The 16,938-nt window shown below is 50.3% G+C and overlaps 1 protein-coding gene across 7 annotated transcripts in view; it reads right to left on the reverse strand.

The window, feature by feature from the left end:
* The window catches only part of NAV2 (neuron navigator 2), a 390,162-nt gene that overhangs the window by 103,418 nt on the left and 269,806 nt on the right, over window positions 1-16,938 (reverse strand). For all 7 annotated transcript variants that reach the window (XM_046685992.1, XM_046685993.1, XM_046685991.1 and 4 more), the window contains exon 11: window positions 16,561-16,683. In XM_046685992.1, coding sequence (XP_046541948.1) covers window positions 16,561-16,683 — 123 coding nt within the window. The remainder of the gene's footprint in view (window positions 1-16,560; window positions 16,684-16,938) is intronic.

Here is a 16,938-nt window from a genome sequence, read left to right on the forward strand (position 1 = left end):
GCCTGAAGGTGTCTCCACCCCTGGAGTTCAAAGAGCCCTGGTGCTTGAGGACCACTTTTTAGGGGCCCCAGGGGGTCACCAGCAAGCAAGGTTGGAGGCTCCCTCAGACTGGATGGAATTCTAGATGTTTTCTTCTCAAATTTCCTGATTCCACATAAGCCTTCCATGCTCTCTAGTAGCCACTAGATATTATTATTATTAACAATAGGACAAAAGCAGAAGCTAGAAATCCAAATCCAATTAATGGAATGGTTGTTTTTCTCACTGAAGAATGGGAGCAGGGGATCCTAATTCAAGATGGCTGGTGACAAGCGAGGGCTGTGTTCTCATTCCTGGCTCCCAGAGGCTCATGAGGGTCTGCTTCCCGCCCACAGCCCTGGTCTGGCCCTTCCACACCACTAGGAAGAGTACGCGCAGCAGGTGCATGCGAACCCCTGGCCCTTCCCAGCAGTGCGGCGACAGGCAGAAGCAGCTGCCGTTCTTTCCCACGTTAGACTCAAGTGGAGCCACCTTAGAGATGGTGGAAGAAGGTACAGATGGAATAGGAGAGGCAAGGTCTCACACCTGGCCCTGTGAGTCACTTGACCCCTGCGAGTGGCTGGGGGCAGAGTGTAGTCATTTGAGATAACAGAAAGGGCTTGTGTTGGAGGGTCAGACAACCAGGGTTCTAGCCCTGCTTGCTGTGTGACTCCAGACAAATGACCTAGCCTCTCCCAGTCAGTTGCATCCTCTAACTGGAGGGTGGTAGTGGTAGTTTTCCCCTGCTAGGTGGGTATGCAGGTGAAATGGAACATCAGTACAGACCTCATTTGAATCCAGCCCCATGAGTTACTAGCTCTATCTCCCCATCCGCAATGTCGAACTCAGCAGGTTGAGCAGCACAGTAACGCGCAGCATATTTAGAGCACCGAGCACAGGGGAGGGGAGGAGAGGGCGGGACTTGTTATTTTCCACTCTGGGTGACCTCAGAGCCCTACCTCTCCCCTCCCTGACCTCCCTCCTGGTTGCAGTAAAGGTCTGGGTCTGTTCTCTGGTCCTCTGCTGGACGGCTCGTTGCTAAGGACAGAAAGCATTTCTCCAGCCTTGCTTGCTTCCAGTTGGTGGGACAGCTGCCACCCCCTCTGGCTTACAGCCTGTTTATGGCGGACACCCTGGTGGCTGGGTGTTTGTGTAGTGTTTAATCACTAGGAGGTGGCTAATTCTAATACTGTGAGCCCCGAGGCATCTACAAATAAGTGAGCTGTTTGCCTCAGTCGATTCATGTCTGTTTTCAGAAGGCTTCTCTCCAAGGACACAGGGATGACCCCTGACACTGCCGGGAGCTGGGGGAGGTGACTTCAGAAGGGCACAGTGGGACATGGCTGCTGGAGGTAGGGCATTAAGTATCAGAGAGAAGCACCTGCCAGCCTGGAACACCCACCATCCGTCCTCAGAGACGAGACTTCTTTCCCAGAGAACGAAATGCCCAGGCTTTCTTCCTTCCCTCCATCCCATTTTCCTCCCTGCGAAACCTGGACCGCTCTTTCCTCTCCTCACCCTTCTAAATCTCCCTTGTTTTCCGAGGTCCACTTGAAAGGTCCCTCCTCCAGGCAGACTTCCCTTTCGGTTCTATGCTATAGCACTCTCGTTTTGACCTCTGAACCGGAAGGCATCGACATTCCCCTGCCTGCACTGCCCTTTGCCTCAGCTGCTTACGACCCAGTCTCTGAGATGATGGAGAGGGCTTCAGTGTCTTTGAGGAAGGCTCCACTCCAGATCCCTTGTCCCCACAGCGCTAACACAGCCACCCCCTTGTCCTCTCAGTCAGGCTTGTGTCTGATCTTCATTGAAGACCTACTCTGTGCCACCCACCCTGCTAAGGGCTGAATAGTATTGAGAGTGAGAAAAAGAACTGTGACCACAGCGAAACAGCCAAGACCTCCTGCTGGGGAGACATGTCTCATCAGCAAAAATGGGAGTCCAGTCAACAAGAGTGGACTGGGCACCTACTGTGTGCCTGACACTGTATTATAGGTCCTGGAAACCTGATGACAGATAAGATAATCCCTGTCTTCGAGCCTGGTAGAGGGAAAGAAGAAAAAAAAGTCAAGATTTTGTTAAAGTTACAGGGAACTCCAAGGAAGGAAGCTTATTAAGTCTGAGACGCTCTCAAGGAGATGTGGGAGCTGAATGCTGAAAGAGGTATGTGTTAGCCTGGCAAAGAGAAGTCAGGAGAGGGCATTCCAGGGGCAGAGGCACAGAGATTTGGAACACCATGGCGTGTGCTGAAGACAGTGAAGAGTTTAGTGGGGCAGGTAGTGCAGTGGGAGGTGAGGCCGGCGTGGCAGCAGGTGCGAGGCTGGGTGGACCACTTTAGAGGTCTGCACTTTTATCCGGTCTGTAATGTGGGGCCACAGGCGAGTGATGCATACGGTCAGATCTGTATCTGGGGAAGGTCACGGTGGCTGTGCTGGGGATGAGGTATGCAGTAACGGGACATGGTGGCGAGAGCAGAGGGACTGTGCCAGGACTGCAGCACACGAGAACACGCCATGAAGTAGCTGAATGAGGGATGGAAAGAGTCCCAGCTCTCCCGCTCCAAAGGAGCTCAAATCTGAAATCTGGGAGCTAACCCCGGTGGCACCAGAGTGGCTGGGTCATTAGCATGACAAGTGCCGCTTGTGGACAGAGGGACTCCCCTACAGACTTCCTGCAGGAACGCTCAAGGCCAGGGCCTGAATTAGCTTCAGCAGCTTGCTGGCTCTGCTCTCTACGCCTTTATTCCAGATCGTTAAGAGCACAGCCCTCTGGGAGGCTTTTCTTTAAACTGAGAAGCAAGGACGTTTAATTGCCTCAGCTAGACACCCTGCCTTACCCACCTCCACGCCCCCTGCCCAGTCAGCAGCCCAGGCCCTCCCACGGCAGCTTCATCCCACAGCTTGTGTCTTGAAACATAATCAGTGTGTGTTCTGTGGTCCTCCTCAAATTATGGCTCTGATCTTTACTTCCAAAAGCAGAGCTGGAATTATAGCTTGGCTCAGAGAGAAGTTCAAATCCACAGGGTCATAAACCCTTTCAAGTTCTGTTTCAAGACCTTTGCTGGGGATTTTAACAGGTTTGCACCTCTGACGTTGTTATACGGTGGTTAGTCTGCTGGTTCCAAAGAGCGGGACCTCCTGCCAGGACGTGAAGTGTGTGGATGGCTCTGGCTTTTGCCTGGGGGGCAAGAGCTGAGGGAGACACCACCCCCACCCCCCTCACCACCACCCAGAGCAGAATCACAAAGACGAGGGTATGCTGTGGCATGGAGGCGATGCAGGCCAGTGGCCACAGCGCTGGACAGGGAGCTGGAAGGACACATCCTTACACCCTGGTTCCCCAATTTAGGCACCTGAACCTTTCTGTGCCTCGTTTTCCTCCTCTGTGCAATGGCATTCTAGTCCTTTACTCAATAACTCGCTGCCATTCAGTCGATGAACTGGGCCTGGGCCCTGGGCTAACGCTGTCCCTCACTCCTCCCACTTACTCTCCATGGCAGCTCTATGAAGTGGGCTCATTACTTTTAATTTACAGATGAGGATACAGGGCTCAGGATGGTTAAGTTAACTGACCTCTGTCACGTAGCTGGGAAGCGGCAAAGCTGGAGTCTGAACCTGTCAGGGTGTCATAGGTTTGAAATCATTTTTCCAAAAAAGGTAGTGGGCTGGGTCAAACCATTCAGTCTCCCGCATGAGAAGCTCCTGGACACCCACAAAACCACTTTTTGAAGGCAGACTGGGGACACAGTTAACTTATTTTGAGGATTAGATGAGGACTGAGTGGGATGGTTCACCGTAAACCACAGCACCAGGGCTGATTTGTGTCAGCCAGGGTTGATTTCTGCTTGTGGCTGCTGATGCCCTATTCTGATTGGTCAATGCCCTATTCTGATTGGTCAGTGCCCTGTTCTGATTGGTTAATGACCTGTTCTGGTTGGTCAGTGCCCTGTTCTGATTGGTTAATGCCCTGTTCTGATTGGTTGGTGCCCTGTTCTGGTTGGTCAATGCCCTGTTCTGATTGGTTAATGCCCTGTTCTGGTTGGTCGGCGCCCTGTTCTGGTTGGTCGGCGCCCTGTTCTGATTGGTCGGTGCCCTGTTCTGGTTGGTCAATGCCCTGTTCCAATTGGTTAATGCCCTGTTCTGATTGGTTGGTGCCCTGTTCTGATTAGTCAGTGCCCTGTTCTGGTTGGTTGGTGCACACATCACATCCGTTTTAAATATTTTGTACATTAGGTGAGAGAGAGAGAAGCAAAGAGATTTGAGAGATCATTTGGAGGGACTATGCCCAAGACTTGCCAATAGACTGGATGGAAAAGGGAGAGGGAACCTAAATATTCAGTAGATCTTATTCATCATTCTTAGGATAACATTCATTCATTAATCAAAGGTATAATAAAAATCTATTGCTCTATATACCAGGCTCTGTGCAAAGCCTGGGAATGCCCAGAAGAGCAGGATATTGTTCTGGTTCCTCCTTCTTAGTCTCACTGGGGAGAGCACACCTAGGAGAGGATGATTCCAAAGGCACATTAAGTGCTACCAGAGGGCAAAGCACAGGTTGCCGGGAGACCTGGGGTGGATGAGGTCCCCACAGGATCCTCTCTGGGGTTAGGGGAGAAGAGGAGAGGGCAGGATGGCTTCCCAGGGAAGGAGGGCTGGAGCCAGTTCTGGAGCATGAGTAGGGGTTACTTAGGTAAGGGAGGCCAGGAGGTTATTCCTGATTAATCCGAGATAGCTGGGTCTACGGACTCACCATCACTGGCACACCCTCTCCTTCTAGAGACAGGCAGTATGACAGCCTGGAGAGAACACTGGCTTTGGAGTCAGACAGACCTGGGTTGGAATTCGAGCTCTGCCACTCACTGACTACGTGGCCCTGGGCGAGTCACCTAGACTCACTGACCCAGGACTCCTCATCTGGGAATCAGGAATAACTCCTGTCTTCCTGGGGCCGTGGGGAGGTTAAAGTGAATATGCAAAGCATCTAGGAGAATACTTGGAACACAGCAGATGCTCAAGAAATGAGAGTTGTTGCTGACAATGAGACTCAGAGACTAGGACCACAGATTGCAAACCGCCGAGAGTCCTGTGGAGGAGTCCAGGCAGCCTCTCCAGGGACCTCCATCTCTGGTGTAGTCAGAGTTCTCCTGAGCTGTTCCCACACCGGCAATGGACAAATGGACCCCTTCTCCCAACGAGAACTCCTACAGCACAAGGCAGAGGGTACCTGGAGATCTACCCTCATCTTCCCATAGTACACAGCCAGTGAAGCCAGCTTCTGGCTGACTGTAGGGCACCCAAAGTGGCTCCTGCACTCGCCTTCTAGGAGGATTTTTTTTTTTAAGCTTCATTTTGCCACTGGAAACTAGGGTTGTGAGCTCCTCTCTCCAAATCTCAGGGCACGCTAAAGGGCAGGGCGACGATAGAAATCCTTGAGTGGGGGGTTTGAGCCCACTGAGCCATGCAACCACTTCATTTCCCTCAGTCCCTATTTAATCTCCTCCCCACTATCTCGCAACATCCCTCAAAATGTCAGAGTCTCTCTTCAGATCTCATTTCAGGCAATTTTACAGTCCTGAGCACCAGGAATTAATGAGGGAGATAAATCAAAGCACACAGCGGACAAGGGAAAACAAGGGGGCTACAGCCGGAACAGACAAAGCCAGCCTCCTCTTCCTGTAGTACTGAGACACGGAAAAGCCACAGGGGTCTGGAACAAGGGCCACTCGCCGGAGAAGACAGACCCTGGTGGAGGCAGAGCCTGAAGGCCACCAGGTGTGATCAAGATGACAAAGGCCACTCTGAAGCCTTTGTTGGAGGTTCTGGTACTGACGTAGTTAAATGTTCTTAAGACGAAGCTATTACACCCACAGCTTCGAGGATCCCTAAAGTCCTCCTAAGTAAGAGATGGAGTTCCCTTAGCAACAGAGAGCCTGGTCTGAGCCGAGGCTGCGCTCCTGGGCTTTCCTTTTGCTGAGCTTCCCAGAGGGGGAAAATGAGACCCAGGAAGGGGACTGCCCTCAAGATCAGTGGCCCAGATGCTGTCACCTTGGCCAGCACCTCAGGTGGTGCACAGCTCTAAGGAGATGCTCACCGATTACTCACATAGCTCCAAGTGAGGTTCACCTTCAGCAGAGACGGCAACCAAGGCTTTGAACAAAGAGGGAGGCAAGCACAATGATCGAAAGCAAAGGTTTTGTGCCCAGAGACATGTGAATTCAAATTCTATCGTTGCCCCTTACAGCACTTTGGCTTTGGGGAAGGAATGTCACCATTTGGAGCCTGTTCTCTTATCTGGACAAGTCATGGTCTCCTTGTATAAACCCACTCCAAGTGCTGTTTTGCCCTCCAGGACTCGGGTGCACCATGCAAAGCCTGCCAACTGCATGAAAACCCACAGCACACAAGTCCCTCCAAGCCCCCCGACTCGGTCCGTTCCCAAGGCTGACCCCCACCTCCGCACAGGCAGCGCCCACTGTTAGTGCTGATTTAGGCAATAACGCACATCCAAGTCTGATTAAACCCCGAGTCAAAACCCCCACCAAAATAAATACAATTCACTGCTTATGAGTCACTTGGAATTTTATCTGGATGAAAATAAGACTACAATCCCATGAGCTTCAACTCCTAAAATAATTCTGGTGAAGCTCCAAGTTTGAGCAAAACCCATTGCAATACAGGATAGATCTTCCCCAAAGTATCAGAAAGGTACAGGGCCCACTGCTCTCGATCGCAGCTCTGTCTGCCCTGCTTCCCTTTCGGAGGATTGCATTCTGGTCTCCCAGCCCTGGGCATTATCCCGTCTCTGCCATCAGCAACAACAGCAGGCCTCGCTCTGCAGCACAGGGAGGGCAGACCTCGAGGCTCGCTCTCCTCTGGAAGAGGTCTGCCGCGTGCAGAAGATGGGGCCCCTCGGCCCGCTGCATCTGTGCACACCAGGGGCCTTGCGCGAGAATCGCACTCCTGAGACACCATCACACAACGACATTCGTCATCACCACTATGAGACGGAAACTTCATGGGCCCCTGCGCTGCACGGATGAGCTACACTCCTGAGTCATTCTGTTAGCTCTGCCCTTCAAGTGACAAACAAGAACACTGACTCACAGGAGCTGCAGGACCTCAAACATCAGCAGGTCTGACCACACACATGAAGAAGCGGGAGGTGTGGGGGGCAGCATCTTGCCCAAGGTGTTCAACAGTGGCAGAACCAGGTGCAGGCCCAGGTTTCCTGGCTCCTAGTGCACGCCTCCCCCCCCTGCATACGCTGCATGCATAATCATCACCAAAGAGAGAACGCATGCTTTCATCAGAGTTACTCGGAGTTCGTGCTTTCCAAACTCGCACTGAGATGACCCTGCTCTCTGAAGCCTGGAGGACGGAGTGGTCATCGCGCCACCAGCGATCACCCTGGGCTTCAACTTGCTCACTGGCAGAGTGAGAGGGCTGCAACTGGTGGTTCTGAAGGTCCCCTTCACCCGGCCTTGCACTGTAAGCTTCTGTTCGACCTGAACTGGCTTAGGAGAGGCAGCGTTGGGAAACACATTTACACGCCAGGTAACTGAAGAAAAACTCCAGGCTGGCGCAGCTGTCCAGCGTGACCAAGCTAAAGGTTACACTGTAACCAGGGACACTTCCACAGGCCAGTGTAAGGGCGGCCTTATACACCGGGCTTATTTCAATCACATCTTACATTTCAGTGACAGAAATCATGGCTAGGATGCTCTTCAAAGCGACAAAAGATATTAAAGGAAACAAAAAGAAAATCCCAAACGGAAGATGAGATAAGCGGGCCCATTTTGACACTTGGGTAATGTTTCTAAAGGATTTTTCAAATCATCCCCGACAGGAAAAGAAACCTCCTGCACTTTATTACAAGGACTGCAAGTTCCCAATGTGGGATGACATGCCGCCCACAAGGGTATTCCCGGCCCTTCCTCCTTCCACAGCAAGCGGTGACAGGCTCTACAGCACGGCTTATTTAGGCTCTCTCCCCTGTGTCTAATTGCAAGCTTCTTGGGAGCAGAGACTATGTCCTACTCATCTTTGCATCCCCGGGACCTGGCACATAGTAGGCACTCAGTCAACATTAAACAAACATCAGCATCTTCTGTAAGCTGTCACATATCAAAACACAGTCCAAACACTTTGTTGAACTACAACTGACCCATAGCACTGGTTAAAATTCCTTAACCAATTCAGTCATCGAGTCCCTCATCCACTCACTCACTTTCTCCCACTCGGAGGAACTGCTAGAGGCCGTCGGTCAGACTGGGTGGCACACTGCCCGGCATCTGATAGCTATGTAGTAAATATGTAATGAACTGAATGATACAGAGTTGGTTAAACAATGGGGAGGGGTGGCATTAAGCTCAGGCTGTGACTTGGATGTAATAAAACAATGAGAGTCACCAGTGCAGTTCGCCATCTATTTTCTGTTCTCTCGGGCACGTGGTAGAATTGTACTTCTCTCCTCCTTTGAATTAAGTGCAGCCATGTGACCTGCTTTGGCCAATGATGAGTGGAAGTTACATGGGCCACTTCCGAGCTGAAGCTTTAAGAGACAGTGTGTGGCTCACCATGCTCTTTCTCTTTGTCATGGGGATTGTCAATGCTTTCAACTGTAGTCCCTCTAGCACGCTGGGTCCTAAAGTGACAGCGATGGACAACACGCCTCCCACTGAGCTGCAATGGCCAGAGTGAGGGCAGGGTTTTTGGAGTTGTTTGTTACACAGCACAAACTATCCTCTCCTGGCCAATGCAAAGACTTGCCCAGGTACCTGGATTAAAGCACATGATGGTGTTTATTGCCTGTTGCAGGGCACAGGTGTAGTCAGATTCTGAGCTGTGGTTGGGCCTATGTTTTGGGTTGCTGGGGGAGTAAGCTCAGAATAAGGTGCCCCTTTGCCTTTTCTCTTTGGCCTCTCATTCTTGCTTTCATGTTGCTGAACGTCTTCTCATCCATACTTTGAACCACCATCAAGTCTACAAATTACCTTTAAACAACTACTGAAAACGAACCACTTTTGGAAAACGTACTTTGGGGGAGATTGTGCTCCTTGCTCCCCAACACACACACACACACACACACACACACACACACACACACACTATAACCTGGAACAAAGTTATGAAGTTGGGTGACATCAGGGAGTGGGAGAGTCTCATGGGGCCACTTATTGCCTTTTTCTCTTTTTTTTAAGTGAAAACACCGCCTGCACGAGAAGTGATACTCCGCAGACTATTCTTTCTCTTCTCTTTACTGCCTCTGGGAGAATTCCTTTGTGGCTTAAGGTGCAGATGGCTTGCTTCCTGTCAGCACCCCCCTGCTCAGCACAGGTGGCCCCTGCCCACCAATGCATTCCACAAGCAGCAGCTCTTACTTAAAAAGGAAGCCAGTGGTACCAGCAGATAAGAGGCCCCCGGGAAAGGCCAATGCAATAATTATTACCCTGTTACCTCGGAAATAGAGATTTGCCTCCAAGGCTCCTTTTGCGAGCTTGAAAATGAAAGAGACTTTCCCTCTCTCCTCCTTTGTTTCCCTCCCTATATGCAAACAGGAGAAGATAGTGGAAAGGGCGAAAAGGAAACGAGAGATCACCGTTGTTGGGCACCGAGCTAGAGGCATCGTCTTGTCCAAGAAAGTGAGTACAACCTTGAAGGCAGGACTGAGAAAACGCTCAGGGGCACCAGTGGGTATAACAGGCAGTTGTAAGGTAGTCAGGAGAGGCAAGAAGGAGAGAGAGAGACATCGACTGACTGACCCACACAAGGAAAGATGAAGACAAAAGCACAGGGGAGAAGTCAGGAAGGGAGGGGAAAGCAAGGCAAAGTGCATTTTCACTTAGGCCAGTAGGGAGCTCAATGCTGAATTACCGCTCAATCATGCAACCATGTAGGACCTTATGGTTAGTGCATGTGTATTCTCAATTTTCCCCATTTTCTACCTGTCATATTCTAACTTACATTTCCCCCCTGTCCTAATGCTTCATTCCTTTAATCCACAATTGTTCTTTTATTATATGTAGTTACTCTAAGCTATTATAAAAAGAAGAGGGCTTAACTACCAATTAGTTAATTAAATATAAAGAAAAGGGAGCTGCAGAGGGGTGGAGCCCAGATTGCCCTGCACGGCTCGCAGGACCGCAGAATAACCCCAGTGTTCCTCCTTGTTTGGTTTTTACAAACCCCTTTCCCCACCTGCACCTCGTGTGTGCCTCACAGTGGTCCCGAGAGATGCATGTGAACACCGTCCTCATTTTAGAGACAAAACCCCGAACTCGGGGAGTTGAGCAACTGGCCCGAGAGCGTGAGGACCAGCACCAGGGTCTCCCTACAGCAAACCCCACGTGTTCTCTCTCTTCCACAGCTGCCTTCTGAAATACAACGGAGCTGTCTCTATGAGCGCTGTTCTAAGGACCTTTCTGTAGTGATGGAAATGTTCTCTGCACCATCCGATGGGGAAGCATGAACCACATGGGACCTGGGAGCACTGGAAATATGGCTAGGGTGACGAAGGAATGGAGCTTTTAACATATGTTGATCTTATGTTTCCATGGCCATGTTTCGCTGGTGGCTCTGATGTTGGGTGGTACAGATCCACATTCTCTCATCCCACCACATGGGGGGAACTCCTCCTTACCTTCCTTGGCGACGGTGAGCTTAGGAGCTCACAGTCCACAACAGACACAGAGGGAGACAGTGAGGGGAGGCAGGGATTTCTGGGGGGTCCTCCTCAACCACGGCCCAGCCATGGAGGCCTGCAGACCCCAGACTCTGGGAACAGAAACCCCAGCAATGCCTCAGGGACCACAGAGTGGTTAGCCAGAACCAGGAAAGAGAATTTTTCAAATGGGTGCAGGATCTCTGCAGATTCTGGGGGCCCTGGATTTCCTGGACCACTAAAGGGAAGCGCGAGCCCTGGCCGGGATCTTGAAATCGTGGCCTCCTCCCGCAGCTAACAGCACAAGTTTGCAGCACTGTCAGAATTCACAAACAAGCATCTCCCCAGCTCCTCCCCCCTTGGCAAGGAGGCCAAGGAGTAAACCAGCCCAGCTTTGAATAAGAAAGGGCCTGAGGCTTGAGATCAATGATGGGATAAGAGCTAGGGAATGAAGAATCTCCGTAGGAGGGCTCCCTAAGCAGGCAGTGTGTTAGGTGGTTAGAGCATCGGGTGTGGGAGGCGTCTGGCAGGCCTAGGTCTCACTCCCAGCTTGGACACGTGTTTGGTGTGTATAACCTTCAGCCCATTTACTGACCTTCTCTGTGCACCACTGTTCAAGTCCATGAAACTAGGATAACATCTCCCTCAAGGGTCAGGATTAGCGGTAAATGACAATGTCTGTAAGGTGCCTGGCACAGTTCCTGGTATATAGCAATCCGTCAGGAAATGGCAACTATGATTGTCTTTATTACTTTCTGATAAGGGTTTGTATTAGTTTTCAATCGCTGCCATAACAAATTACCATAAACGTGGTGGGTAAAACTCACCAGAATGTCCTGTCTTGCAGTTCTGCGAAGCACAAGTCTGACTTGGGTCTCACGGATTGAAACCGTGGGCGTGGGCACGGCTGCCTTCCTTTCTGGAGGTCTAGAAGGGCGTCTGCTCCCCGGCCTTTTCCCCTTTCTAGAGGCTGCCCCCTTCCTTGGCCGCATCCCTTCCTCCAACTTCAAAGCCAGCAAGGGCAGGTGGGGTCCCTGTCCCATCTCATCACTGTGCCCTCCTCTCCTGCCTGCCTCCTCCACCTGTGAGGACCCTGTGATCACACTGGGCCCACCTGGATAACCCAGGGTTTTCTCTCCATCTAAAGGTCAGCTGATAAGCAAACCTTGATTTCTACTGGCCACATAGCATAACATATCCATAGGTTCTGGGAATTAGGTCATGGACATCTTTGGGGGGCCATTATTCTGCCTACCACAGGCTTGGAAGGGGGTGCTAAGGGAAGAGTCATTTCCATTTGTGCTCCCTCTCGTGTGCATATCCCAGCAGGGTCTATGCCTAAGAAATAACTGGGCTGGGGACCTCACACCAGGCAAGGGCTCCTACCAATTCCATCTGCTGGCTGGGGACCTCTGGCCTGGATTAAACTCCTCTCTCCAGGTCGGGCCTGAATCTGTGAATGCACTGCATGGTGCCAGGAGGCCACCTTGTTCCACACAAATCACAAAGCCAAGCAGTGCCCCGGGCTCTCGGAGATCTTGTGACACTCCCGGCGAGGAAGGAAGGCAGGCTTGGCAGGCTGGTCAAATACCAGGTTGCATAGTTACGCCCTCACCCTGTGGGACTCCCAATTCAAGCTGAAACTAGGACGGCTCTGAGCACCGAGGTCAGGGCTCCAAATGCAGACAGTGGAGCGTGTGCAGTGACTCAGAATCTTAACTGAAAGTGCTGTCTCAACACCTAAGCCAGTCGGAGCTGGGAGGGCAACGAAAACCTTGAGACGAGGAGAGAAACAGTGTCTCCTTCCTGCTTGTTTTCTCGGCATGACATCAGAGCGCGATTTTCACTTTGTTCAAGTCTCAGGCTGACGCCTCACCACGAGGCATTCGTTTTTTGCTATTTTTATCGCTACCTAAATTAATAAAAGCCACTGGAGTTCCACAAGAGTTCCAATGGTTTAGGGAAGTTGACAAGTAATTCTGAAGCCGTCCTCCTGATGACGTGCGCAGCGCACCTGCCTTCTGTCCTCCTCGCGCTCTCACTGACTCAGGACCCAGGATGCCGCGTAGGAGAAGCACTCAACTGCTGGCCACTTCGTGCTAAAGCAGAGGGGGACGACGGAGGGGCTGTGAGCACAGCAATGCTTTGCAGGGACAAAGAAAGGGACTGAAGGGGCTGGCCTCACAGCCTAGTTTTTAAGTTTGGTGTGCTCTGCTTTGCTAGCCTGAGTTTGGTTCCTGAGCGTGGACCCACACCATTTGTCAGCGGCCATGCTGTGGCAGCAACCCATATACAAAAGATACAAAAGAGAGGAAGAATGGCACAGATGTTAGCTGTTAGGGCAAATCTTCCTCAAGCCAAAAAAAAAAAAAAAAAGAGAGAGACTTGGGAGCAGAAACTTTCCCAGAGCTGAGCTTTAAGCGTTTGAAAGCACTCAACTCACTGGAATTCAAGAACTTTCGATGGGTTCTGAGAGGACAGCAGTGCACGGAGGAACTGTAGGACCTCCACAAACCACATGACTGTCTGTGAGCCCAGGCTCTTGGCCCTTCTTGTCATAGTGCTTCTCCCTCCCAGGCTGCCAGTTCAGAGAAGTCCATGCCAAAGCTCTATTTGTCTGTTATCTGGGGCCTATGACTTGTAAGAAGCCACCTCCATTTGTCCCTTTTGATCCTCCCTTCTCAGCCGGCTGGCTCTAGTTTGCTGGAAGTAGCCACTGATGACTATCAGGGAAAAGCTGGAGCCAGGGGTGGCAACCCTGGAGAGTGACAAGAGATCAAGGGCAGCCTCGGCATCTTGAATTTACTATCGTCATTTATTATTCTCAGAAGCCGGCTGGTGACACACGAGACGCACAAACTGACAGGGTCCCTATCTCCCAGGCTCTGAAGGTACACATTCCTATCAGTTACTTTTAATAACCCTGAAGATAGCCCAGCCACGTCCTGTCGCGAACAGCCAAGGTCTGGTAGGTCAGCATCCTTTAGGCCCTACCCCCGAAGAGCTGCTCTCCCAGCTGCCCTGGGAGGTAATGACCCTCTGCTCGCGTTAGGAGGCCACATGCCCTTCTGACGCCGGCTTCGCTTGGCTGAGGTCTGACTGGGTCTCACCTTTCAGTACTTTTCCACTTCCTGTGTGGAACCCAGGTAGTCTGCTCTTTGTGTGTGAGTCCTTAAGGACGGCCATCTTTTTATAAAGAACTTCCTGGAGGGGCCGGCCTGGTGGCGCAGCGGTTAAGCGCGCACTTTATGCTTCAGCGGCCCAGGGTTCGCCCGTTTGGATCCCGGGTGTGGACATGGCACTGCTTGGCAAGCCATGCTGTGGTAGGCGTCCCACATAGAAAGTAGAGGAAGATGGGCATAGATGTTAGCTCAGGGCCAGTCTTCCTCAGCAAAAAGAGGAGGATTGGCAGTAGTTAGCTCAGGGCTAATCTTACTCAAAAAAAATAAATAAATAAAAAGAGAACTTTCTGGAAATAGCTCTGCCACCTTCTCTTTTTAGGTTAAAAAGGAAGAATTCTGGAAAGGTGCTGGGTTCTTGGCATTTTTTCACTTGTCTAATTTAAATTATTTAAAGAACATATTTTCAATTACAGGGACAAGAACAGGATTACCTAACCTGTAGCCATTTGTATATTATCATTTTCTTTTAACTTACCTGCACACCATCTGTGATATTCTTCCTTGATATGTCACATTAAATTGTCTCAAGCCTACACTATCCTTACCCTCAGCAATATTTGTAAAATCACTGGTTTGATGCGCTAGTAATAAGTTTTTTAAAATAAAAATGTAATTTTTGAAAAGAAATATTTTGCTGTCTACCATCTAAAATTATTTCCTATACTACTAATGTTAGCCTCCCACTTTGGGAAACACTCATCCAGAATATAGTTTTTGGAAGAGATTTACAAGAAGAACTTATAGAAACAAATCTACTGCCGTTTCAACTTAGCCAAAGATGAAGCATTAGTATGGTCTGTTTACAATAACTTCGGAGATGGAAGAAATTTAACATATTCCAGAACAATGCAAAATATCTCACTGCCTACAAGTCAAAACTTATATAAAATAGGAAATTTATAAGCATTATTAAATCCTATATTTTTTTCAAAAGCCACCTGAATTCTTTCTTTAAAAGCCTGTTAGCTATCCATTCAGTCTTAAACAGTCACAAGTGAGCATTTTTGTCTGGGGAGAACCAGAAGACACTGCCCTCCATTTGTTCCCACCATAGAGGCTGAACTGGAACAACACAAATGCTATCCATCTTTCCAGCTCCCACCCAAACCCTCCCCCTCCAAAAGCAGAAACAAGCTCAGCTGTGATCTATAATAATTCCATTAACCCTGCAAGGAAGCGTTAAATTAAACTGCCGAGCGCAGATTTTTCTTTGGCTACATGGGGAAATGTACCTTGTCAGGCCTGCATTTTATGCTAGTAGATTTACTAACCAACTACATGTTTACAGCAGAAGCCAAATGAGCAAAATAATTTGATAAATTGTGAAATCTCCAGTGGGGTGTTACGACCACTGATTTTTTTTTCTCCTGATAATATCTGCTTTAGAGATTTTAGTTAGAGTTTTAGCCTTAGAAAGAGCAGTTCTCAAATGGTTCATCTTTCTATGGAACTTTCAAACCAATACTTTAAAAAAAATTAATTACAGGAAAAAAGCTGACTTGAGCTGGCACTGTAGTGGCAAGCCTTTTGTCACTTCTGGCATAAATCACCGCCCTGGACTCTGAGAAGGATGTGTTCAAGTCAGTGGCAGAGCCTGGGCCGGATCCCAAGTTCCTGACAATGAATTCATTGCTCTTTACCAGCCCGAGCGTCCCAGCTTCCCTGAGAGAAGGTGAAGATTCCTCTTCGGCAAATTCCACTTCCGGGGGTAACCTCAGGGTCTGTCTCTTTAGCATCCTGCCCTGTTTCTCTGAAGCCAGAGAACTACAGAAGTCACTTAGCTCTTTGTGAAGAGTATGTCCTGCGAAGAGGACAGCAAGAAGCTGGACTTGGGCTACAAATATTTGGCTTTCTGACACATAAGGCTTAGCACCCAAAAGAGTGTAGTGATTTCAGACCACTCCCATCTAATTCCACGTCTCATCAAGCCAGATGTAGCAAGAGGTCAAGTATGCAGAAAAATCCTTCAACAGTCAGATCATTAAAGGGTATTGGCATCTAGAAATACAGCACTTCAGAGCTGGAAGGGACCTTGGAAATCATACCGTCCAAGCCCCTTTTAATCGATTGCTCATGGTCATAGAAGCAGTGTGTGTCAGAGTAAGGACTAGAAACCTGGAGGCCAAGTAATCCTCTCTCTTTATTGTAGTGTTTTCTGAAACTCTCTCTGTCTCTGATGGTGGCAGCAGTGAAGACCTGTGAGTATAATGTCAACTGCTCAGCATGTGCCATGTAAACCTACCTCCTTCAGCCCTGCCTCCTATTGCCAGGCAGCAGGCGGCTACGGTGAAGCCTGCTCAGGCAAGGCCAGGAGAGCTCCCTTCCGTGCATCCCCAGGGACTCTGTACCAAGGTGCAGTACCTAGAAAGCCGGCTAACGGGAAGCAGAGCAGCTCCCTGGGGCCTGCTGAACTGATGAAGATGTAGCAGCAACAGTCAAAACAACAACAGAAACCATCCAAGCCTGAACTCCCTCGTCCTGCTGTCAGAAGCACCCCACTCAGCAGAAGCAGGACTCCAGAACTCTTGAGCAGCACCCCTGCCTGCTGTGCCGGCTCCTAACGGGGCACCGCTTCCAGGCCTCCCAACCTCCGCCTGGCTAAAGCAGTGCCCACCGCTCTCCACATCACCACCCTCAACCCTCAGGCCACGCTGGGATGACCTTTGCACCCGGCCAACCCCAAGCGGAGGGAGCTTACCTGTCAGCGTCTCCGAGGCCCAGGGAGGTATTTCTTTGCAGGGTCTCCCGCACCACAGCCATCCCATCTGGAAGCCGGTTCAGGCGGCGGGTGTAGAGGCCAAGTCCACCATCGGTCATGTACCTTTAAAAGGAGAAGAGCACGATGCACATGTGTGGCCGAAAGCAAGTCGCGTGCAGTCTTGTCGTTCACGTCCAGACGCCCCACGTGGCCATTATGTGCTCTGAGAGGCAGGAACCGAGGCTTTCCCGAGGCTCCGTCACTGATCACAGCCCAGGGGTAGCTCAGTCACTGATTCAACCCAAAGAATCACCAGCTTGCTAGCAAAAATAGAACTCGGCTTAATTAACCCAAACTCACAGGAATCTATGAAGCAGA

Source organism: Equus quagga, chromosome 14 (assembly GCF_021613505.1).
Source record: "Equus quagga isolate Etosha38 chromosome 14, UCLA_HA_Equagga_1.0, whole genome shotgun sequence".
Lineage (NCBI taxonomy): Eukaryota > Metazoa > Chordata > Mammalia > Perissodactyla > Equidae > Equus > Equus quagga.